The sequence below is a fragment of the Nyctibius grandis genome, chromosome 12 (genome assembly GCF_013368605.1).
Source record: "Nyctibius grandis isolate bNycGra1 chromosome 12, bNycGra1.pri, whole genome shotgun sequence".
NCBI classification, from domain to species: domain Eukaryota; kingdom Metazoa; phylum Chordata; class Aves; order Nyctibiiformes; family Nyctibiidae; genus Nyctibius; species Nyctibius grandis.
Genome location: NC_090669.1, coordinates 13,071,196 through 13,097,795, shown reverse-complemented (window position 1 = coordinate 13,097,795; position 26,600 = coordinate 13,071,196). Strand labels below are relative to the sequence as shown.

Sequence of the window (26,600 nt, the reverse complement as noted above, 5' to 3'; positions counted from 1 at the left end):
TCTTGTGTCTTACCTTTATTAAAGGTGTTACAGAACAATAGCCACAGCATGCTAGTCTGCTAGCAGAGAGGGTTAACAGTGGTAGAGAATGAAAGCAGATAAGCAACTTGTTTACAAATTCTTAAGTTGTTCTCTATTAATTTTTTTCTGTTGGAACAGCAATGACAATTCAAGAAGAGTGAGACAAACAGCCTCTGGAGTACACCAAAAATACACTTCTTCTGAAAGTGATCCAAAGCTTATGCTTCACAAACTCTTGAAAACCATTTGGAAAATTAAGATATCACTGTCACTCCATGAACTTTCTTCCATTTTGGATAGCTGTCCACATAGGGTTTCCATAACGTACGTAGAAATCAATACAGATCTTTTACCAAACATTAGTAAACTTTCCTTTTCATAGTAGCATTGAAAAAAATCTGTATCTTGCTCAAATGCATCAAACCATGCAATCTGAACAATCTACAGCTGTAGATTTGATTCTTTGAATGCATTCTAGTTTCCAGCTTACAGTAGAATCAGTCCGAAAAAGACAGGAGTTAGTCTACTTGGCTTCAGAGGACCTTATAGACAGTGAGGGAAATGTTACGAGGTCTGCACTTTAAGGATATAGTGAATAAGTTTTACTCATCTGTCATACCTTTTATTTTCTAAAATCAGTATGTGATCATCTTTAAGGAAGTTGAGGGATAAGAACTGAGGAACATACCAGCTGCACTTTACAGATTAACAGCCACAAAAATAGAAAGCAACTATACAATCTCTGGGTTTCACAAAACTAGTTTTCATCTGTAACATTTGACACAACAAGATTAACTGCAACAAGTGAAGAAGCTACATCTGTAAAGTGCTATTTTTGTTAGAAGTGGCTAAAAAAGCACAACTACAACAGATTTAGGTATTTGGTGGTTAGATTGTCGATGTCCTCCAAATCTTTCATTTCAGGCTCTGTGTTTTTTGATGAAATTGATGAGCCCATTTGTTGAGCTATCATGAGATGTCACTGGAGCATCCGACTCCAGTTCAGGCTCAATTTTCTTGGCAAGTTGTTTTCCAAGCTCAACTCTGCATTTATAAAAGTAGAATAAGAAAAGAAAAACAACATTAGTGCTAACAACTTACAGTATTTACTATAAGCCATTGACATTAAAAACTGGTGCCAGTAAAAAGTAACCTGAGAGTGAACACTGATGATTCTTTTTCCCTTGACAAATGACTGACAAAGTTGATATTATTCAACTCTGCCATTCATCAACAACTGGAGTTCTCACAGCTGCTTAGCTGAACATAGAGCTCTCAAATTACAGGATGTCTAAAGACAGAAAGTTTTATTTTAAAAGTTAAGAGTCTTTTCCCCTTCAGTACTCATTTGTGTTATGCAGCCTGCCTCAATGCAGAATGCATTCGGCTTGCTGCTGTTCACTGTTAAACATGACATCACCCAGAAGACTGGTTTGTAGCACCAAGAAAATAAGCAACAGCTGAACTGCAGGCCTGGAAGCCTTCCCCAACACTACAGCATGCTACCCAGGAGTTACAGCCACAGACAGGGTAAGAACCTAGGATATTCCAGAGCTGCAAGAAACTAGGCTGGTTCTACAGCATCCCCACATTCCATAGCTAGTTTTGGATGACATGCTAGATCTTGATGTGTTGCAATAAAAGCTGTATTTACTCCTATCCGCCTCCTGATTTCAGAGTATATAGCAGACATGAGCTTTTATTAGTCAGTCTTCCATTTTCAGTTTCTACTACAATTTTTAGTTAAAGAGCCTGCTGAGGTAGCACAGCTCTAAGAAAACATATACAAAGAAAGATCTATCCTTCAACCTTTAAGAGGAGAGCTTAGTGTAAACTGCTATTCTAGGCCTGCAGAGCAAGTTTTCTCTTCCAAATAAATCCTCACAGCATAGGCAGGTTTCACCTGAAAAAATCTTACTCATTTCCCACTCCCTCTCTCTCCTGTGTAAGTCTTCATACAGGATGTTGTACAGTTAGTATTACTACAAATTAAAAAGAATCTGATTAGCTCCTAAGTCTTCCATTTTTGAAAGTGTTTTTCATAAAGCTGTTGTTCTCCACATGGAGCTCTACCATGAATCTTGGTCACAGGCACAGCCTTGCATTAGGCCTAGGGCTCCTATATATGAAGACATCTGCCAAGAATGTTCTTGTATCTTCAGTATAGGAAAATTAAGAGGTGATCAGTCTTCTGCTTAGCAGATACTATTCAAACTGCCTACTAAATGTTTCTAGAGGTAAAATTCTTTTTTCCTCTTCTATAAAAGGAAATTTTCCCTAATTCTCAGAGCATGTGTTCAGCCTGCTTGACTATTCTACTCATTATTAATGCCTCTTTTCTGATTTAAAAAAAATACTACAAATGCAAACTAAACAAAGGTCCTTAGCTACAGTTGTATCTACAAAGTCATTATGCATGGCTGAACAAGGATATATGGCAACTTATCCCCAGAAAGTCATTTCATTTAAAACTATCCTGTAATAATTTGCTCTAAGTATAACATTTTTTTTCATTGTCTTTTCTCTTAAGTCATGACAGATTAAGGGATACCACAGTCAATAAGTACACAAGAAACAGATCAAGGAGACTTACCCCCACTGGTCATAACTGTTAATATCCCAGACAATTCCTTGAACAAATATCTTGTGCTCATACATGGCTATAAGCAGAAAGAGATATTTATCAATAAACTTTATCTGAAAGTCTTAATAAGCATTCACAGATGAGAGCTCTAATTACTTACCAATGATGGCTCCCAGAGTGAATGGGTTGAGTTTTGTAAACATGATGGAATTGGTTGGTCGATTTCCCTCAAAGACCTTTGGAAACAAGAGTTACACTGTTATCTAGTATGTTGTAAAACTCACATCAGAAACTTGCAGTTTGTATTTCTCTTATAGCCCACATTAGATTATTTGTTTCAGCAGCAAATACAAAATCCTGAAAGCTTTAAAGACTAACAACTTCAACCACAAAATTGTAACATTTTCATGTTTTATTGCAACCACAATGGCAAAATGTTATCTCCAAAGCACCATGACTGGCTGCTACAGGAAGAAGTAAAATACAAGTCAGTATCCCAGGGGCAGTGAGGAGATAGCTAATCTCTTTTGAAATGCCTCAGAAGGCTTCCCAAGCAGCATGCTTTAGCAAGAGTGCCATTCACAGACCGCTGCACTAGACCTGACAGGGTAGAACCTGTACACAACCTCTACTGCTGTCAAGACAGTAGCACCTGACAGCCACCGGAGGGCACTGCGCCACTAGCAAACGCCACCGAGCAGACCATCACCATGCCCGCACCACCACAGCATCTAACTAGAGCAAAGCTGTCAGGTGCCAAAACCTGGTTACCTTATGGGGAAGAAGCTTCTCCAGAGCATCCCCACTCAGTCCTGCCGCTTGAAGTTCCTTACGAGCTTCATCAGCAGTCTTTCCTTTCATCAAGGCCTCAGTCTGAGCAAGGAAGTTGGCCAAAAGGATCTAGCAGGTAGAAATAAAGGCATCATCTCAAGCTACTGTTTCCTTAGCTGGAATAGTGATACCTAGTCCTTGAATCTAGACCAAGACTTAAGTCTAGAGTTACAACTCTGGTTTTTAACACCATGGCAGTGAAGTGTGCAGTAGTTTTAAACTGTATGATGTCCACTATTGCTTTTTACCTCAGAATGCCAGGAGACTTGATTACTATTTTAATAGTGCATGTATCCAAAGACAACCAGGACTGTTCTGAAGAATCCTGCCCCTGCTGAAAATTACAGCAAGGCTCCCAGTAAGAACAAAGGAGCCAGGATTTCACACACCCCTTGCACCCAGTATAGTCTATACTTTCATCCCATGCTATACCATATGCATGGAAAGCCAGGTGCAAAGATTAGTCAAAGGTAACCAACTAAGATGTGCTTACTCTACATTAAGGAAAATCCCCACAGCATACCATATACCAATACAGCAGGAGTTTTTAGTTTCCTATTCCCTGCCTAATGTTAGTTTGCAAATTCATACGTGGTTTTGTCCTACCAGTTACACTGAAGAGAAACTCTTACTATGTCTACAGTCAAATGAAACCCTCTCTCTCCTTCTTTTGCAAAGTCTTCTTTAAAACTTTCACCTGTACTTGGTGTTACTTGACAAATGAAATTACTATTACACAGTTTAAATAGCATAATTTTCAGTCTTGCCATAATACTGAATAAGCTTCAATGCCTTCAGCCACAAGAATATGGGTGCCCTGACAAAGAACTTATTACCTTGTGATGCAAGCCATTTCTGACTGGATGCTGGGTCTGGACTGGGATCAGAAAGTCACATGGAATCATGCGAGTTCCTACAAGAAAAGCCATATTAATAACCCTGCAACAGGAAAGTCTTAGAAAAATCTTAAATTCTCACCCCATTTTCAGAGTCACTAGAATACTCAGCCACTTTAAAAAACTCTTTTAAAAACTTCTATTAATAGCAGTGGGAAGCGACAATACAGCTCAGTAGTTTCAGCTTTAGTTGATGCTCCTTATTGTAGAGTTAAAACCTGCATCTTGTAACCTTCTAAAGCCACTAATTAAGAGCACCATAGCAATGTGATGCTAGGTTAGACAAGAGCCCAACCTCTAAACCAGTATCAAATCTGCAGCCTCTTCCAGCTTTGTAGCCACATTCAGAATTTAATTCCAGAACAAGGTATTGAATAACTTCAGTTTACCTTGATGAATGAGCTGGTAAAAAGCATGCTGCCCATTGGTGCCAGGCTCTCCCCACACAATAGGGCCAGTACCATAGTCCACACGAGAGCCTTTCTTGGTAATGTATTTGCCATTAGATTCCATATCACCCTAAAAGAAGGGAAGTGCAATATCACCTTTCTTGCAGAACCACACAGTATCAGAACAAGCTTGCATACATACTTCAACTATAATAAGTGCTGCTTGTTTATGGAAATTCCGTAAGTATCAGGGATATCACTGCTTAATTTATGGACACCAAGATAACGGAGGTCTGAAGGGAAAAAAATCTCTAAATTAACTGAGCAAATGAGCTGATACCAGTCTTGGCACCAGTCTCTTTAGGCCCTTCATTACATGAATTTAAGTGATTGCAGTTTTAACCTAGAAACGTTCATTCAGGTTCTAGAACCAGGACAGAAGCATATCTACATATTTGCCTCTTTAAATCTTTACTCTTTTTGAGCTTTACCTGCTGGAAGTAGGCAGCAAAGCGGTGCATGTATTGGTCATAGGGCAGAAGGGCATGGGTTTCACATCCATAGCAGTTTATATACCAGACCCCCAGCATGGCCAACAGAACAGGCATGTTCTTCTCCAGTGGGGCAGTGTGGAAGTGATTATCCTATGTGACACAAAGGAAAAGAATTACTTTTGATAAAGAAATAGTCATCCCTCCCAACTCTTAAATTGTTTTTATTGTTGTCTTGATCCAGGGAGAGCTTCCCAAGCACAGCTGTTTTAGAAGCATTGAGAAGATGTGGGGAGCTGAACTCTAGAAACCAACCTGCCTTCAGTTATCTTACTAACAACTCTTAAGAGCAGCAAATCTGAAATAGGCATCCCACACTCACCATCCAGTGGGCTCCTGCAAGGAGGCGCTCAAAGTTGTCGAAACCTAACAACAGAAAAAGTCTGTTTGTATTTACTATTACAATGCAAACTTAATTTTTCTTGTAGAGACAATCGTAATACAGCTGAGATTCCTTGTACGCAGCAAGGCTCCCAACTACTAATTGAGTTTAAAGCTGTACTTTGACTTCTCCTGAAATTTGCATCCCATAAGCCAGATATATTTAGTTATGATTAAAGTCTGGGCTTCAGAGCAAGTCCAACTTCATTAAACATACTTCAAAAACCTTTGCCTAAAATCCCCATTCACACAGAACAAGCAACTGGAAGGAAAACAGAGGCATTAAAACCAGGCTCTGTACTAAAGGCTACATAGTTTTCAGCAAGTTTGAACACTTAGTCACTTCACAGCCACAGTGGGAGAGACGTCCCCAAAAAAAACAGGGCAAGGCTAGTACAGCAGGGATTTCTGTGTTGGTCTGAGGAGAAACAACTGTAATAAGGTCTTCTCAAAGAAAAAAGGTGTCCCCCCCCCTTCCCTGTTCTCTTAACAATTCACTGGATTTTTCTTTGCTCTATAATTAGGGTATTTAAAAATCACCATCCATTTTCACTAATGAGTAGTTTAACTAATAACATCCTCTCCTGCAAAGCCAGAAATCCCGATTCTTATATGGAAAAAACTGAGGTGAAGCGTTTGGCAATCAAAGCAGCGGCTCTACCTATGGTCAGAAGCCAGCTTTGGGAGATGAAGGATGTAAGAACAAGAATTGTACATAGATTGGCACGTCAGCAGTCAGCACCAAATCTGTCTGACAGGAGAGATGAACAGCTCATTGCAGACAAAACAGTAAGTGCCTGACTGAAGTTTATTTTGCTGTTCACATACGTTTTTCTACACATGACAACTCTTATTCATCTCGTTCCAAAAACACCAAAACCAATGTTTTTCTTCTAACCTCAGCCTAAGGGAGGTTTCTTCTATTTAGAAGAATAAATGACATTGTGGTTTCAGACTTTAAATATCTGAAAGAAGTGATGAGGGAACAAATGCAAGGCTGCTGAACAGCCTGCTCACCAGGAAACAGCAGATCTTAGAGCTCTTTCACATTGACTGTGTACTCTCCATCTGCATTTGAGATCTGCATCAGAAATGCTAATGCTACACCATAACAATACAACAAGTAGGTGGGGATCAATTTAGATGGTCCCTGTTTGCTCCACAGTCAACTGCAGATAGAAACAGCATTCCTGTATCATCAGGCCCTATAACCTAGAAGAACAAGTACTGTGGACAAAAGGAAATAATGGGAGAAGGAGATAGTTAATGCTAAACAGCACTTGTATGCAGAACTGGAGACATAAGATTTTCATGTTTAGTGTCTATGTACACACAGAAACTAAATACCCTACTCTTAAATAGTTTAGGAATGTCAGTTTCAAGGTCTAATTTTCAACACAGACATGGCTTTACATAAATCAGGCACTTTTGGCTATGCAAATGACTAAAGAGATGCAATTCGACTATTTGTATTTAAGGATGGGTGATTTCCAAAACTGCATTTACAGTACCAAAATCTCAACATTTCCATTGCATTACAGATTGGTTTTTAGCACAAACATCCAACCACTCAGAGTAAGCTAGGTACTTGCCCCAAATCTGATCCACAATCCACTATTGTTAATGCATTCCATAGTTATATTCCTGAAGCAAACAGATTAATTCTTGACATTGTTACTTCATAGGAATACCTACCAATATGCAGGGCAATGGAGAGACCAATGGCAGACCACAGAGAGTAGCGTCCACCAACCCACTGAAAACAAGAGATTGGTTTAGACAGGAGAAGTACAAGGCTTTTAACTCAAACTACTAGGAAATAGCAGCATGTGTTTAGACTATTTTCAGCAAAAATCAATATTCTGGTGATAATTCACTACACATTATACAGCATGGTCAAGGGAACCTGCACCTTACAGTAGCGTCCTAATGAATCCCTTCATGATTCCAGTTCACTTCTAAATATTAGATTTGCAGTTCGTATTAACTGCTTTCCTAATATCACTCCTCTATAGGCAAAGCCTGCTTCAGCAAGATTATGACACTATCTAGGGAAGGGTAATGCTCTAGATAAACTAGATTTTAAAGCTGATGTTTAGAAACTATCAGGCACATAGTCAGAGACATAAGCAGCCTGGTTTTGATTAGCTATAAGGGCCAAGACTAAGGGCAGTATACTTAAAATATGCATCTGCTACAAAATATCACATTAGGCTCCTGTTTCTAATGTTTGACCTTTACAGGCCTAGATTATATACAGTAGACCCCAGCAGTCAAATGTCACTGCTTTTAATAACTACTTACACAGAGGAATAAGCTAAGACTTGTATCTCCTGTTACCCAACAGTTGATTAGACAGCCAAGAATACAGAAGGCTCCTCTTCAGATCTCTGACTGCAGAATTTTAATGGAACGGCCAAGGGACAAGACTTTTGCTTGCCTGACATGTTCTCAATTTGCCTTTAGTTATTAGTTTTCAGATGTTTCACTACAGAAAATAAAACTCCTGTAATTTAGGTGCTCTGGCTGTTTCCTGACACCTAGTCAGCATTCTCTTAAGCAAATTAGATTACTCTAACAGTTAATATCTACCACACAACATTAGACATTTACTTACATCCCAAAACTCAAACATGTTCTCTGGGTCAATTCCAAAGTCTTTAACTTTAGGCTAGAATTAAAAAAGCATGTAAGAATACCATAAGTAAAACCAACATTCTTGAAAACTTTATGTCTAGCAAATAAAAGACACAAGTTGGTACCTATTAAATACACAATTCTCCAACTACATCCACTGTTTTAAAAACACATACCATCCATCAGAAAAAAAGTACACCTTCATTTCCAGAGATCCCTATTACTATTCAGTAGTCTCAAATAAAATCAATGACATACACCCATCTTCTGATCAATCTAAGTGGCAATACAGTTAGTAGTTGGACCGACATTCAGTTTACATTTAACAGAATCAGAATGGAAGAAACTTCACACCACAGTACCTAACAGCCTCTTAATTATTGCAGAGTCTTTTTTAATTCCTATTGGTCTTTCTACTTCATACTTTTGCATGAAATGTCACATCAGGGTACATTATGCTCCTCATATGCTACAGATTGTCCACACAAACTACCCACATCACTTCAGCAATTACTTGAGGAGTCTAGGAAAGTAGTATTTGTTTACATAACAGCATTCACACATACTTAAACAATTACAGGTAACACTCAATAACAGGACACTCATTTCAAGTATGAGAGATCTTGATTTCAGATTTAAAGCTCTAGCAGAAAAAGCACAGATCTATAATGAAGGTCCAATCTTGCTACAGTTCATTACTCTGTTTCAGTTATTTTCAGTAGAAAAAAATATGCTTCCTTTCAAGAGGAAGGCTAACTATTGGTATTTAAGTAACAATGTCTTAAAAGATAAGCTTTGTTACTGGATTTTAAAATGAGGCTATCTTAAAGGTACATAGAAAAAAAACAAAATAGATTTGTTATACTTACACCATTGGTAGACAAGGCAACAAAATGCTTGGCCACAGCTGAAGGCTTAATAAAAATAAACAGATTGTTAGATCTAGAATGCTAATAATTTTCTTTTCTGATCATAAAGCTGATCTGCTACCATGCACATAACTATCCTCAGTTATTTTTGCATTATGAACTTGAAATCATCTTATGCACATTCAGTGTGGGATTTGGCAGTATGCCAGTCTGCATATAACATTCTGACAATATTCTCATGAAGCCCTCTGGAAGCAGTGACTACTTAGAGCAGCACACTCTTTCCTTAGAGTATGTTATCAGTTTGGAACATCACTACCATCACTTTGGAGCAGATGGAGTTTGTTGTACATGCACTACTCTTCTGGCTAGGGTCAAAAGATCAAGACAACTGGAAATACTGATACTCAAGCTCCAGATTTAGACTTTGGTCTTTCAGTAAGTGTTCTGGTGAACAAAGATGAGTTGTCTGCAACAGCAGTGCAACAAGAAATTTCAAAGCCCAGCTTTCAAACTAAGTACCACTACTCTGACTGGAACAGGTTAAAGACCATCTTAATTACCTGAGCAGGCAGTATCTGCTTTTTTCTTTTAAAGTAGGAGAGAATGAGCCAAATACAAGGTTTCTATTCATAGCACAGCCATCTGCCATAGAAGTGTCACTATATGACTCCAACTATAGCTTCACTTCTAGTTTTTAATATTTGCCAAGAATTGGAAGGTAATGCCACATAGACACCATATTATTGGCTGTCCGTATCAGCGATTCCACCAAATTATTAACCAGCTCTAAGGCAAATGCTACACTCTATTACTTAACATGCAGGATTTGGGGGAACAGCGCATAACAACCATTTATAATGAAAAACTAGTGGGTTTATCACTTTGATCGGACATAAGAGCCTGTCACTAACCACGAAGTATGAAATGTTATATGTACAGCATTTGCTGAGCTATACAGTTTATGTTTGGGCAGCTACTGGCTCTGCTCCAAAGCACACAGGATGACCAGGGAGAAAGCGCACAACGAAAAGCTGTTGCATTGTTACATAACCTAAATGTATTAGACTTACATCATTAGCAGCATGTAAGAACCACTCTTTAGCCGTTTCTGCGTTGGTGATAGTTTCTTGGGTGGTGAAAGTCTGCACGTCAGAAAACAAGTAACTATGTAAAACACGGTTCTTAAAGTTGAAAGAAGTTCACGCTCCTAAAACATCATATGTTCCAGATAGCCAGGGCAGAGTGATTCTAGATGTTCATAATAGACAGCTGCTGCCAGATTTCAGCAAAAAAGCAAGCTTATCAATCCAGTAAAGACTAGTGTTGCTAGATTTACCTATCTAGTTTTAAACCAGCATATATCTGGAACTGGAATAATTATTCCCCATTTCCTACCTTCCCTCCCTCAAACTATTATGTGAAACCTCAAGCTAAAGTTTTCTACTTCCATCAATCACTAAATATGAAGTATTACCATTCAACTAAAAAGGAACTAATAGAGCATCAAAACATGATAACCTAGCTGGATTGTCCTCTTGTTCTTCAATTCCTACTTTTTGATGTAGGAACACTCATTTCTGCCAAGACTCTTGCCATAATTTTGTTTTGCTGATTATAGGAAAACTTTTTCCTGCTTCATGAAGTGTGCACAGAAGTTCAGTCATGCAGTTTTGCAAGTATCTACAGCCATTCTGATTTACCCAACCATCAAAATTTAGCTTCAAGGGTGAACACTAGATTCAACCCACTCTCATCCATCTCCAGAAATACTTCATTATGAAACACAAGCCTGTTATGGAAAACAGAAAAATTCCATTCATCCTCTTCCAAATATATCCAATTATCTAACTACAGTCTGGCCAACCGAAATTGAAGTGTTACTCTTTCAATTTGACAGCCTTCTAAGCCTTTGAACCGCGATCCTTGAACTCAATTATTCAAAGTGACCATTAGTATTACTTTGTGAAGTTTCCTTATTATTCCATAAGTTGTTGCTCAGCTGCAGTATTGCCAAGATAAGATAATGAGCACCACCACAGAGCATGGCCAGCGTTACACACATGTTCGTTTGTTGCAGACTCTGTCTTCAACAACAAAAAGGTTCTACTGTGCTTTACAAATGAAGGTGACCCAAGTTACATAACTATGAAGTTTGTCTTCATCAGTTTGCTCTGCTAAAATGGAAGCATTCCTCAAAGGAAGACAGCAGCTAACAATTATATTTACAGAATAAGTTATTAGCAAGGCAAGACTTAAAGGCAGCTATTAAGTCTGTATTCAGAAATAAGCATAATCTTAGAAACTACTAGCAAACTACCTTTACCTCTTTGTAAGTAAAGAAGCTTAGTATTCATAGTGCTCAAGGAACTGAGCACTCTAGTTTTTTAGGTAAAGTTATTTTGTTACTACGCCAAAACAGAATGAAGATTCCCAAACTACATGTAATTCACCAATGCAAAACATTAATGCAAAAAACAGAACACTTAACAAGCAACACTTTACTTAAGATAAAGGACCAAAAGTAACCTTAAGTAAAAGTAAGGAATGAGACAAGATCTTGAATTTCAAAGAAATCACTACAAAGGATCCTACATTGCACTCACAGAGAAGTACAGCAAAATAAACTTCTGTGAATAAAGCTGAAACTTGCGTTGACTGACAAATATACCCTAGACAACATGAAATTCCTTATGTGTCTTACTTGTTTAGGTTAAGTTATTTTCAGCACTGGACTTCTGGATGCCTAAGTATTTCAGTTTGTACTGCAAGTTTAGGATGAATCACAAAGGCCTGTTCAGAAATAGTCCACACTAGAACTCCCTGATCTAGATCTTCTGTGGACAGATCTCTGTTCTGACCAAATTCTTTACAGTTTGAGAAAGTCACAGCCCAGTGCTTGCATTAGACATACCTTTGATGCAATGATGAAGAGTGTAGTGTCTGGCTTAAGCTCAGCCAGGGTTTTGGCTATATGCGTACCGTCAATGTTGGATACAAACCAAACACGAGGGCCTCCCTTGGAATATGGTTTCAGGGCTTCAGTTACCATCAGAGGGCCCTGGATAGAAGCAACAATTAGATTTTATCTTCTTTGCAAGCACGTACACACACAAAAAGATGTGGAATATGTACAGAATTCAAGAGCTTACCAAGTCAGAGCCACCAATCCCAATATTGACCACATCAGTGATTGCCTTTCCAGTGTAGCCTTTCCATTCTCCACTACGGACTCTCTGCGGCAGGAAAAAATATTGCAATATCTATTTTATACTTACATGAAAGTTAGTGATTCTAACACTGGAAATAGGTTGTTTTCAGGCATTGTAGAAAGTCTCCAAAGGCAACTTTCAAGCTTCTAGACTTTAAAGCCTACACTCAAAGCCACCTCCTTAGCTAAACATTTGGTTATGTCTAAGATGACACCTCATCTAGTGTTAGAAATCTAATGCACATATTTAAAAACATACTGCAAGATGAAACTCTCCTTCTGTGGGGACTGCTATAGCATTTAAAGTGTTGGCAAAGGCAAGAGAAATCAAGCTAAAAGTGATAAAATCTTGGGCATTAAACTATTCGCAACAAATATTTGAACCTGAAGGGGTTCTTTAAAAGTGTCTTTAATTAGATGCAACTTTGCTAACTAAACTGAAAGACATTAAAATATGAATAAAACCATGGAGACAGATTTATTGGCAAACTAAACATTCAAAAAACTTATCTATTGCCTGTATGTGTTGCGTTAACATTTATTTCTGGGCTTCACCTTAAAAGCACATAGTACAGGTTTCTGCTCTATTCTTACTGTTTTAACAGTTAGAGAGTTCTGACAAAGAAAATTACAACCATTAAGCAATATCAAAGCACTGCATTGAATTTTGTCCATCACATACCTCCTATGCATTAAATTTGTTTCCATCACAAAAGGAATCTTTCTAGTATCATGCACACTTCTACATACATTCCTCAATTCTAAAGCAATTTTTCTACAACAAATCATCTGGTTATGCTGATAGTTGCTCTCCTTCCCTACAGATGTTTAAGTTAAAGCTTTTAGTTTTTCCAAATGGAAAATCCATTTTTAGTATACACTATTCCTGTAGCTTGTAGATGATGTTGCCATAGTTTTAAAATCCCATCTAAGCGAGTCAACTGAAACAACCATCTTTGTTAATCTTTCCAAAGGAACTGCTTAACATGATTTTTATTTTGTAGAAAAGATACATCTGCATGGAAAGTGATATTCACAGGCTCTGATTATTGAAATCATCTAGCAATAAAGAGGGTGGCACCAGTGAAAACTCTTGTTTTGTACTAACAAAATCTTAATCAGCTAAGAACTCTACAGTGGAAAACAGGCCACTGAATTTCTGTGGCCATTCAATTCTTACATTATCTGAAGAAACTACCAAATTCAGACCAATTAGTGTCAGTTATTGTGGTTTTGGCATTTATCCATTAGGAACTGGACATAATCCAGGCTCATTTTGTATAGGTTAATAAGTATGAGTTGGCAGTGATATTGGCCACTATCACCTGGATAAGACTCACAATAGCAACCAAGCAGGTCCAGTTCCTCACAGCCATGTTTAAAATGCACTAACACTATTCAGTGAGCTTGTACTGATTAGTTATATCACACAAATGTGACTAACATTTGTTAGAGAGCTCTATGAAGTTCTTCAGAGCATTTCCTCAACTGATCTGGCAGATGCCTACGTTTTAAAGCTGTACAGATTCAAAGAACAATTAATGATGTTTGAAGATAATTGTTAACTAGGGAACAAAAAACTTTCATGCTGCTAAAGCTGCAAACAGAATACGATCAGGAATCCGACCTAAAACCAGGAGATCTTTTAGAAACTATTTAAGCAGAGCATAATCAAATTGCAAGTGAGCTGGGAGCTTCTACCTCTCTCCCGATTTTACACAAACTTTAAGAGGCAGTTTCTACTTGATAAAGTCAAGTAGTTGAAAAATTAGCAAGAAATAAGGCAATATTTGAATGGTATTTAATGATTTACAAGACTTCTGAAGTAAATGCAAGATTATCGCTAAAAGAGCAAGATCTAGAGAGCCCCTTAAACTAAAAACCAACTGGGAACAGAGAGAAAAGTGAGTCATACTAAAAACAGCTCCAACTCCATGCTTGAGCCAGAACTATTACAAGCCTCAAACAAGGGTACAATAATTCATATGAACCAGCCTACCATCAATGCTTCACAATACACATGTAAGAATCTGGCTGGGTATAGAACAAATACATGAAAAATAAGCTATGGCAGTACTTTATACCTGGCAGAAGTGTTTCATTTTGTCCAACACTTTGTTAACTTCTGGTACAACATCTTTCCCATCTACAAGTATTGGCACATTGGAACGATTTCTCAGAGCGATATGAAGCACAGCTCGGTTCTGAAATAAGAAGGCAAAAAACCTGATGAAGCTATTTCCAAATTACACCCAGGGGCCTCAGATGCCTCATCCAGAAGGTAGCACAATCTTCAAGTCTTAAAAATCCTTTAGATTAACTGGAATTAGTAGAGCAGTAGTTTGTGTGTATGTGTATATACACATACTCACCACCAGCTATCTAAATCACCTTCTCACTTCACAGAATCAGTGCAGAGGGCTTACAAAAGCATATAATATGCAAAGTATTTGTTTACTTTGAAAAGAAGCTCAAAATCCCTTGAAAAGCATTTAAGGGTTGAGGTTTGGAATTCAGCAATATTCAGTACTCAGTGATCTTTATTTTGGCATGCTTCAGGCATACAAGGATGAAGTTGTTTCCTATCTATGACAATACTGAAAAAAATTATAACAAGCAGCCAAAGTTATTTTCTCTGGCATTTTCTCAATTATACTGAGTAGTTCACTTCATATAGGAAGATACAAATACGTATTTAAACACTTGACAAAAAGGGAATATAATAGCCACGTTATTCTATTCACTGCCCACAATTAAATGTTCCCTGAATACTTGCACACCAGATACGTAGGCAGTAGTTGTGTTAAAAGAAAAAAAAATCTGTTGGTACACACCATTTTATATTAATTCTCCACAGTTATACACAAGTCAAAGCACTGAAATCTGGCCTGTGATTCGCTTGTTCAGGATCTTAACAGCTTTAATCTAGAATGAAGAAGTTAGTCAATACTAATGAACAAATTAAAAAATTAGTCTGCTCTACCTCATTGTTCCTTGCTACAACAAGAGGCATTGTGAGACAAAGATAACACAGACAATATGAACTGCCAAGTTATGACTGAAACACCAAATGCTAATTCATAAATCATTGAGTTTGTGGTTACTGACTTGGAATATGAAAAAGCTCTTTCAGTTGCTAATTATCAAAGAGTACCCACTTAAATTAGGGGTGAACAGGGGCAACTTTTTTGCAATGCTCAGCCATGGAATGGAATTATTTGGTAAATATTGCTCACTATCAGTCTTGAATGAAGCTTTGACCTGATCAAGAGAAGCAGTCATATTTGACCTGAAGTCTACTGTTAAATAGAAGTATGTTCTAACTATCAGGTGGGCTATGAAGAATGTCCCCATAATGAGTGGTCAGATTTGAGTTACCTTGTAATGCACTGTCTTTGTGCTATATCAAGCTGCAAGTTTTAACTCATCTGGGAGAAACACCTGGCAATGACATGCTTGGGTGCACTATAAAGAATTTCCACATAAGCACACACCAATGCCTGCAGCACCAAACAAAGACAAGTCTTAAGACAAATAGCTAAAAAATGTTCTAAATCAGAACAAGAGTAGTGGACAAGTCCATTCTTGCCATTAAGAAGCTCCCTTCTGTCTTATTGCTTTAGGTTTATTCAGTCATGCTGTTTGACAGCATCCTGGTTTTAATATCTCATGACAATTTCACATTATCCATATGCTCATATTCCAGAGCCAAACCAACCTGATTTGATAGTCTACACAAACAGAAAAAATTAAACAAACCAAATCTAATTTTAAGTCAACTTCTGACTGTAAACAAGGAACAGCCTGATAATGAAAAAGATGTTTCTAGACTCATCATGCAGGCAATTGCTACATAAAGTTGCCATATAAAGACAGTAGCAAAATAGGGAGCTAGCAGCAGAAACCAAACACATCACAGCTTAATATTGTGTTAAGTGCTTCCTGTGAAAATTGCATCCTTCTGAGAAAACTTCAGCTGCTACATTTGCTCTCATGTAGACAATGAAGAGTAACTCCATAATATGGTCAGAAACAGGCTAACCCTGTAATAATGTGTTACATGAGGCTAGTGAGAGGCAATATCCAAGAAATCAATCCTCCAGGCAGATTTAAGACTTATGACCCTCTTCTCCAGCTTCCTTTTTTCACTAGCTAGAATTATATTTGTGAATTGAAGGCCTTAATACAGAAGGAAGAGGAACCATTTCTCCAGTGAAGCTTTATCTGTTTCTGTGCATTTTTACAAACATGTAGTATTCACAAACAATACAATGTCCAACTGCTGAGTTATTTTAAGCAAACAGCTTGTGCAACAGCTAAATCAGTGAATAACCAAGTTAAAGGAAATTCTGTGAATTTACCTCAGACATACTAAATAGCTTTTAATATTTAAGGTAGAATAATCATGCTATACTGTCGAGTTTCCAGTTTTCATTTTATTTTTAATTTCAGAAAAAAGGTACAGTTGGTTTTCTGTATGTTTTAGCGAAGATTTAACCATAGTTACAACCTTCAGATCTACAAAAAGAGGAAGATACTCATCCTCTTACTGAAAGAGGTGGCTCATTTCCCAAGATTGTTTATAGCCTCTACTGTTTAACATACCCAAAGGTAAGTAGCATCAACAATCTGAAGCAGAAGGTCTTACACAATCCTCACTAAAACTTTGTAGGCAGTTTACTAAGCTTTATGAACACTGATATAAGGCAAAAGCATGTAAGGGATACCTGGAATGCAATACTCTGCTCCATGCCCTTTGCAAGATCTAACTCATCTTCCTCTCTACAAAAGAGGGGAGAGAAGACAAGAAAAAAATATACCACAAAAATCCCTAACAAAATTAAGATGTGCGCTGAAGGGAGGATTGAGTAGCTTTATTCACACACATTTTCTTCTGTCTTTTTGTCAGAGCTGTAAAAATTTCTCATGTAATTAGTGAAGCAAACATTACAACCACTCAGCATTTCAGAGGAGCAACTAGAGTAAGTTTTTTCAAGACTTCTCTTACCTAGATGCATGCACATCCATAATATATAGGCATAACTGAGGGGAAAACTCCATGGACAGAAATAGCCTTACCTCAGTGAAGTTGATCTTCTCTCCACTGAACATGCGCTCTCTTGCGCTTTCCACACCCCTTGACTTTGCCTGAGAAATGTAAAAATAGATTCCTCTTAAAAATAGTAAGTCAACATGCACTACAAAGGTCCAGCTACATTAAAGAGTGTGAACATTTACCATGTAAGACAGTGGAACAAAAGTTATGATATTAGATTAAAAAACCCACTAGATTCTAGCTCAAAAATTGATTCTCTTATTTTCAAGTATTTTTATGCAGGCTGTTTATTTCCTTAAGAGGTTACACCGTAACATGTGCTGAATGACAAAGATGCAATGAATCCATCTTAATTACTCAGTTTTATCTTGTCATACTGCTACAGGATTCATTAATGATTCTTTGTACCAACTTAGATTTTTTTTTTTTTTTTAAATGAAGAGTAGCAAAAGTACTTTTGCTATGGCTATTTTTGCTAGCTCTTCCCTTTCTAAAAATCTGTGTTCTATCTGGTCTAAGCCTTTGGCTGAACCAATTGTTAAGGAAGGGTTGTAAATATGGACACAGTGCTAAATCGAAGTTAATGACAAACTTCTTTTTTTAAAATACATTCAACTGCAAATGAATCTCAAAACTAAGACTGCATGACATATGAAGTATTGTTTCAATTGCAGGTATAGAAGACATCACTTTCTCTTACAACTTGATACGAATCTCTTATTTTACTGCAGACCTCAATAACAGTGCCATATACCAACTGATCTATTACACAGACAAAAATCTTTTCAGTGAGCACAAGAAACAGATCTGCACATTGAAAAATGGCCTTGTACCTCGGCTAAAGGACAATGCAAGACTTTAAACAGTGTCAAGACTTGTAAACAGATGCCTTTTGACTTTGATGGTCTCAAATTCAGAGCTAAATATATATAAGCAATGCTAGAACAATAAGTTGCAGGTAAAAGTTAACTTTAAAAAACCTAGTAGGTTTATTATTTCAACATTTTAAAGAGTTACCAGTTCCATCAGCATTTTCATCACTTCTTCTGTAACAAGGTTCTTCGAATAATCCAGTAAGATATCCCCATAATCATTATTCAGAGTCAAGCTGTCAAAACAAACAGGTTGTTTAATTGCACATTCCTGAAGAGTCACTGCTTTAAGCAATACAAGGATAACACCTCTACAGATTACAAAATAATTGGAATCCTAATTATACTAAGTTAGTAAAGATGACCTAAGGGATGGATCTGCCCCACAAGTTTCATAAAATGACTTACTAGCATGTTGTTTTAATTGAAGACCATGGTTTTCAACAAGCTAAATTATAGTGTCCACTTTCTGCTTGTGAAAGTCCAAATACAATGAAGTATATTTAACATACAGTTGTACAATCACATTCTGTTTTCACTGAGCCACTAGCATTCTCTAGCAATAATTACCTTCTTCCTAACACATCATCGGTAAAACTCTTATCACATTCTTTTGCTGCTAAAAAATTAAACTGTCTTCCTACAGGTCCTTTCAACAAATATAGTCATTCTTTTACAAGGAGACTTGAACAAGCCCGATTTAAAAATCTGTACAACTTCATATACAGAGACATTTTGTCAACTACTACGCAGAATTAAACCCCATTGTGCGTGGTGTAGTCTCACTGTCCTCACTGCCTCAGTGGAAGTCTCCAAATTATTTAACTAATCCTCCTCTGAAAGCTTCAAACTACAAGCACTTTTAGGGTTACATCTGAGATGAAACTAAGAAATGGTAGTCCAACAGAAATCAAGTGAGCCCGTTTGTATCTACTAGCCTTGTAGATGTGAGAAGTTCTACAGTCCCTCTAGACCTTTACAGCAGTTTTCTACCCATTTCTTCTCTGCACTAATTTACAGCCAAATATGCACATTTACTCTAAACTGAAAAATCAAAGTCCTGTAAGTAATTCACTAGGCCTTCTATAAAAACACAGGCAGTCTTTTATATCTTACCCTCCCTTTTGCTCCACACATGTAAGCCACAGGAAATTGCATGCATCTGAATTCTCAACGTTTTCCCGTTGTTCTTTATCTCCCCTGCTTTTTCTTTCCCAATATTTGAGCACAGAAATATGCACTGTTATTTTAGTGACCACGTATGCCAGAGACTTCACAAAAAACAAACCATGGCATAATTGCTATTCCAAACAGATAAAATATGACAGAGCAGGCAAGATTCTGCAAGGGAAGGCTGGAGCTGAACTTGCAATAACAGTAATCATCAGCAAGGCCTGGACATTTGGATGGCTTCATTAACTTGACAAAAAACACAGTAACATGTCCTTTTTCTGGTCTTAAAATACAAGAGACACTAAATAAGGACAGGAAGGTGTCTTCAAGCACTATCTTAGAAGAATGTTCCTTTTATAGGTGAGAACATGAGGAAAGTAAGGAAAAACACCATCAATACTGTTAATCACTCTTCTCTTCAGTGGGCTGCAAACAGTAATCCCAAAACCCTGACCATCCAGCACAAGGATACCTGGAATATGGCTAGCTACGGGAAGAGCTGTTACCGCTCACCTGCCAAATTTGCTATTTACTGATACAGTACAGAAGAAAAACAAGAACAAATCCTACAAGTCTTTGAGATCTGATGCAATTTATTTACAAAAACAAGAACAAATCCTACAAGTCTTTGAGATCTGATGCAATTTATTTACAAAAATGTCTCAGATTTGAACACATTTTATTAATGATACAGCAAGGCCATTAGTACACTAATAATCGTTCAGTTTAGAGAAGTAGAACACTTAAAATTCTTAGTAGAGTTTAATATAGAAAGACAGTCTTTCCCAGTGTTCTACTCCATGAACATAAATTCTTACAATCTTTTATTTGCGTTTACTTGACATATGCCTTACTTCTACAATTCATTGTTATTTTACTTCTATGAATAAAAATCAATCTCACTAGACCTAGAAGACAAAGTATCCCATGAAATTCTGGCTGGACTCAAATCACTACTCATTTGAAGAAACTGCAGAAAGATGCAAAAAAAAAAAAAAGAAAACCAGCAAGCAGTGGCTACCAGATCTAACTTCCCCACACACAAGATGGAACATGCAGCATGCAATGTAATCTCATCTTAAACTCTTAACACCAAAAGATCCACCCTTTATTTAAACAGAAGCTGAAAACCTTGCAGCTCAGTTGCACTCTGCTACACTACCCATTCTTCAATGCAGCAAACGGTTGTGCTACCCAGGTAGAACAAGAGACTTGTCACATAAACCACATCTACATTTAAGTGATGCAGCCCTTGATCAGAAGGTGATCTGCTGCATCTCAGAATGATTTTATCTCCCATCTAAACACAAACTCGAGAAGCTGTATGCAACCCCTAAACGTATTATTACACATGGATTCCCTGGTGGTATGTTTTCCATTTAGATTGGAGGCTCCTTCTGATCCTTCCTGATGGACAAGCCAGCTAGCAGGAGTGTAATACTAGTGCTTTATACCTTGCACTAGCTATTTGCAAAGAGTACCTTAATCAGCACCCAGATATCTATTATCTGCTGAGTTTTATGATGGCTCATCATACCAGTTCTAACCCCTTCAAAAGTAGTAGAGTTTTTCTAGTGAACAAGCCATGTTGTTAAGACCCACTGTTCCTACCAGGCCTTACATTTGGGTGGCAAAGAAAGCCAAAGGTGTACCCTAAAGAGGTCTGTCTACACTCCCAATCAGGAAAACAGGATATACAAATTCTGAGGAAGAATAACGGACAAAATGAAGAAAGGATCTTCTATCTCTATTCTGTAGGACACAGGGACTGTAAGGTTCTTATAATAACATTAAATAGATACTTGTGCTCAGAGATAAAATACTCAGATTAAAAATTATTCACATCAGTCTGAAATTTCTCCAGAACTAGTATCAGGAAGCACTTTTACATGGGTATAGGTTTCTCTTTTGCTTCTAAAGGAAGAGATAGTTAATGACTTTATGATAATACCTAGCAGAAATAACTGAAATGTATTCATAAAGATGAATTTCACATGAACAGAGAGGTGCAAACTACAAAGAGGACCTTGTGGCCAAACCTCCAGACTGCTTAAGCTTTCAACAGATGTTAACTACCATCATCATGCTGATCTGGCTCATAAAGTGGTAATCAGCAAGAAGTATACAAGCAGATCTGTCAAACTAACCCAGGCTGCCAGTTCTGCAATTGTATTTTGCTATGAGAAAGTTCTCCTGGTAGTCCAGAATGTGTAGGTTTGTCAGGAAATACAGTGAAATCATGCAAATAAAGGATTAAGTTAGTTTAAGTAAACCTAAAACACTTCAACTGTGTCCTATCTTTATGGGCAGCACAAAAGGACATTAAGTTGGGCAGGTATTTGAAACAGATAACATTAGTAAAGAATGTTTCACAAAAAATGAGATAAACATTCTAGGAGACACACTACCTTCAGCAGGGAGAAAACATGTTAGAGATCAGTATGTGTGCCTGAAACAACAGTTGTCAAATATCTTCTCCTTGGTTTACTGTACACAGTGACAGTATAATACTCAAAAAAGAGTCTAAGTATATCGCACATTCACAAGAGTAATTAAATAGAGACTATGTGAGGCAGAGCATATTTGATTGTTAAAGTACCTTGGATAATATTCAAGTGACAGCCAGTGAGATTAAGATACAGTGCTATCCCAAATAATAGTACTTGCTTAAGCCATTCAGGAAGGACCCTTATAAAAAACCTCTTGGCTATACCTTTTGATTTATTTAGCTAGTTTGCTTCAGCTTTCCCTTGTTCCAAGGATGTCACCAAATTCAGTCTCTTGGGATATATTAGAGATAAACTAGCTCTATGAGAGAGGAGCTAATAGATTTGTGTAAGATAATATTAATAAGGTTCTTTAACAGTATAAAAAGTCCTGTTAGAAAAGCCAGATTAGGTCAATACTCCAAAAATTTAGCATACCTTTTTCATCAATGCAAACAACATTTTAACTCTTGTATACTGGTATGCAGGGTATATGTGATGTTTAATTACAATTTAAGAAGTATCTAACGAGCTCAAGAGGGAAGAAGAGTCGCTTTACCTAGGGCATTAACAAAAAGCTTGATACACATCTCATCTCAATACTTGAGAACAGAAGCTCACTATATTACCCAGGCTCACTTTAAAGCTCAAGTCGGGGATGCATCTACACACTATGAGACTTTTCAGATTGCTGGTACCGTCCAACAGTGTAACCACACGCATGACTTCTCAGCACAGTCTGCAGTGTACAGAAAACGTTAGTCCACTTTACAGGATGAAACCGCTGAACATTACCATATTGCCTCCACGTCTTACTTCCTCCTCTAGCAAAAAATACGTTGCAATGCATTTCTGCAACGTGGATAGCATGAGGCAAGGGAGGGCTCAACCTGATAAACGTTCTCCGCTTCCCCATTTCGGGGTAGGGGCAGGCACCGCCGTTCTGCGGACAGGTAGGGGCACATGGATGGACGGCTCCTCAGCTTATCTCGGAGCTTATCATGACTAAGCACACGGGTGCGAGAGACTGAGAAATGAAGGACCCACAATGCCGCTGTGCGAGCCGCAGCCCGGCGCTGTGCTTCCCGGCACGTACCCTGCTGCAAGGATGAGTCAAGGACAAGCACGCCCGGCCGCCCTGCTCGGGGGCTGCCGAGGGGCGGGCCCCCCCCGCCCCGGGCACATGTGCCCGGCCTGCCATCGGCCTCCCACCGGCCGGCGCGGCTCCAGCCAGCGGCAGCCGCCCTCCCCCGGCCCCCCCGCCCGCCGGCGAGCCCAGCAGCCGCCTGTGTGCGCCGTGTTCGTCCCACCGGGCCCCGCTCCCCTCCCAGCGCCGGCAGGGCGCATCCCTCTCGCCCGCGGCGAGGCCCCGCCGCTCCCACCTGAGGGAGGGAGGGAGCCAGCCCCACACAGCCCCGGGCCTCGCACGCGGAAGTGCCCCCGTGCCGGCAGCCTGAGGGCCCGGCGGGCCGCGGCGGTGGCTGGGGAGGGCAGGGGCGGCTGCTGCCCGGCTCAGCCGCGGGGAAAGGCGGGTGGGGGCCGCCCAGCCTCACCTGAACTTCTGGAAGCGATCCTTGTCGGCCTCGAACAGCTGCCGCAGGACAAGCTTGGAGGAGTTCGCCTTGTGCCACTCCACCAGCTTCTTGAAATGTGGGTCGCCGGAGAGCGCCATGTTAGCGGGCAGGGAGGGCTGAAGCAGACACTGAGCGGTGCAGGGAAGGGAACACGGCACGCGCAACTACGACCGCCGCCTCCGCTTTTATAGCGGCGAGCTCGGCCTCCTGCCGCCGGCCCCGCCCCGGCTCCTGCCCCCTCCCCTTTGCGGGCCGGCCCGCCGGGTGCTGGGATTCCCTCCCTGCCGTGCCAACAGGGGGGGCCGAGCACTCGCCCGGCATGTGAGGGAGAGGCGGTGCCGGGGCCGCTCCCCCGCGCTGGGGCCCGCAGCATTCGGAGTAGCCGGGCACCGCGCGGGGCGGGCAACGGCAGTCGGTCCCCCGGAGGGGTCGCCGGTCGTGGGGGCTGTGCAGGGCGCCCCGATCGTAAATCCTGTGTTGAGGGAAGATTCCCCGTCACGGGACACCTGTGCGAGGCGGCGGGGGCAGGGGATCGGCGGGAGCCGGCGCAGCGGCGGGGCGGACCCTGCCTCGCCGGCCGCCCTGCTTGCCCACCCGCCCGCGGGCAGCCGCCGCCGTGTGCCAGGGCCGCTGCTCGTGTGGGTGCATAGGGAGCTCACCAGGTGAAAAACAATGTCTCCTCTCGGGGTTATTTTTATCGCGGGTCGGCCCCACGGCCCGGTCCTGCGTGGTGCTGCCCAGCTGAGGGCTGCGAAGGGCGCGGGGGTGAGGCTCTGTGGTCCCAGCACTAGGCCTCAGGGTAGGGATGCGGCCCTGAACCCCAGCCTAGCATCAACACCCCACAACCTGCAATAGACATCTCAGCCCCCGAAGGGGCGCCCGCCCTTTTTGCCAGCAGCAGACCGCCCCTGCACGACACGCCGGCTGCTCTGGTTTGCGCTCTGAGAACCTTGGCTGCCCCCCGGCCATTACATAAGGAGCTTACAGGCCCGGGCGGCGGTGGCGGGGCTGGGCGGCTGCGCTGCCGGGCGGTGGCACGGCCGCTCCGCAGGCGGGCCGGCTCTGGCGGGCCAGGGCAGGGCGGGCAGCCCAGGGCAGGGCGGGCAGCCCAGGGCAGGGCGGGCAGCCCAGGGCAGGGCGGGCAGCCCAGGGCAGGGCGGGCAGCCCAGGGCAGGGCGGGCAGGCGAGCAGCTGTGCCGTTCTTCTGGGGAAAAAAAGGCTGTTCTGGGCATAAAGCAGAATGCTGTTTAAACATGGGTGTGTAAAGGAGTATGTCAAATTCCAGAGATTGCACTCTGCGGCTTAGGTGAATAAATCCCAGTGAAGTCATGTTTTAAGCACCTAAGACCCTTTATGGATCTGGGCCTAAATCAGAGTCCCAGAGCATGAAGTTGACTCGGATCACTAAAATCACAGCCCAAGTCTTAAGCAGCAGATTCAGCATTTTTTCCTTGCTGCAAAACAAAAAACATTCTTAGTTGAGCCTTAATTATATTAACAAATGTGTACCTCTGGTATAGTGCTAATAGACTGTCTAAAAAAGGTCCTTCCTTACCTCACACTTGCTTGTTTCTAAGATTTGCTTTTTCAGACTTAAAATAACTGCTTAATAGGCCAAAGCCTTTTTCTTCAGCAAAATAAATCTTAATCACTTCATGAGTTTTCATTTTTTTTACATTTTTGGAGGCCACTCTCATCCCTGACAATCATAGGTTTGGGCAATTTCTCCAAGGCAAAGCTGCTTCTCTTATGCCGCCTTAATCTACCTGACCATCCCTCAGTGCATGTGGTTCCCTGCATACTTTTATGTAAGGAAAATGAAACAACAAGTAACAATTGAACTATGGAGCTGATTCCACAAAGAAGCACACAAGTGCCCAGTAAGTTTTTAAGAAGCCACTTAGGTCATCACGCATGCTGCCTTGTAAACTTCGCACATTTTCCTTCCTTTTCAAGGCCTTTAGGATCAAACCGTCAAGAATCCTAGATTCCTATTCATAGTCACGCTGTAACCCAGGAAGTAAAGATCTGTGGCCTAATAAATATCTCCTATTAGTCATAGGGAGAGAATGAATATCCTTTTTAAAACTTTAGCCTTACTGATAGCATATGATAGTCAGCCATGAAATGCTCCTGACTCACCTGTCTGATTTTTCTCAAATCAGGGCAAATGGGATTTCATTACAGTGGTCTCACCAGATCCCTACCAAATCCAGGGATCCCTTACATACATTTTTCTTGAGTCTCTCTCCTGCTATCAGCAGTAGTCATTGTTCTCAGAGCACCTTCACCTCTTTCTACTGATTAGCTTCAAGCCAAAGGTCTGCCATGTATACCAATTTACATTAATTTCTCTTGCAGGTCCTCCTAGTTATCCTATTGTTTTCTTAAATGGTGATGATGTCTCAATTTTGCTTCTACTTTTCTGCTTTTATTATTTAAAAATTGGCAGTTCCCCTGTCCTGCCTTTCATTGTAAAACTTGGGCAGTATCTGAGGTGTTACTCTCTTCACATTCAGGATTTCACTGCCTCTTGTTACTTCACCTGCTAAAACGTCTTTAGACGATTCCTTTCTTAAATCCTCATTCATTACTCTAGTTCTCTTTTCTGGCTACCTCACTTTTCCGCTTCCTTTCCAAACTACCTAACCACAGTATAGCTCTGTAACTTCTTACTACTCTGATCATATAGCAATCGTAACTCTTGTAATTGTTCTTTTCCTTTTCATGTGAATCTTCTCATGTCCTTATGCAGCACAACTGCCCAATTGTACCTCAGTCCAAGTTTCAACACAGCTCTCTTAAATTTTGTTTCCCCTTCCCTGTCTTTTTTTAATCATGATCCTCGTGCTACTTGAACTCTCTCCAAATCCTCGAGGTCTTAAACCTTGAAGATCTTCAAGTTTATCCCACCCAAACCCAAAGTCATCAGGATTTTGTTTGCTTGACATCCCAAATCTACAAGCATTCTTTCTCATACTTAATTGTATCTGTGCAAGAATGTATAGGCTCAGGTAATAATGTAATCAATAATGTATTAATTCTAGTTCACAGCATGGATGAACTGCA

At 40.1% G+C, this 26,600-nt stretch overlaps 1 protein-coding gene across 1 annotated transcript; it reads right to left on the bottom strand.

The window, feature by feature from the left end:
* GPI (glucose-6-phosphate isomerase) lies at window positions 1–23,709 on the bottom strand. Its single transcript, XM_068411635.1, has 18 exons — window positions 23,511–23,709; window positions 18,444–18,534; window positions 17,450–17,518; window positions 14,455–14,574; window positions 12,312–12,395; window positions 12,074–12,220; window positions 10,233–10,304; window positions 9,160–9,204; window positions 8,271–8,324; window positions 7,349–7,409; window positions 5,595–5,638; window positions 5,213–5,365; window positions 4,722–4,851; window positions 4,273–4,349; window positions 3,377–3,505; window positions 2,766–2,841; window positions 2,615–2,681; window positions 1–1,065 (listed from the first exon to the last, which is right to left on the bottom strand). Exons 1-18 carry the CDS (start codon window positions 23,627–23,629, stop codon window positions 942–944), a joined length of 1,662 nt encoding a protein of 553 aa, XP_068267736.1. The 5' UTR covers window positions 23,630–23,709; the 3' UTR covers window positions 1–941.
* Window positions 23,710–26,600: the final 2,891 nt, after the last annotated feature.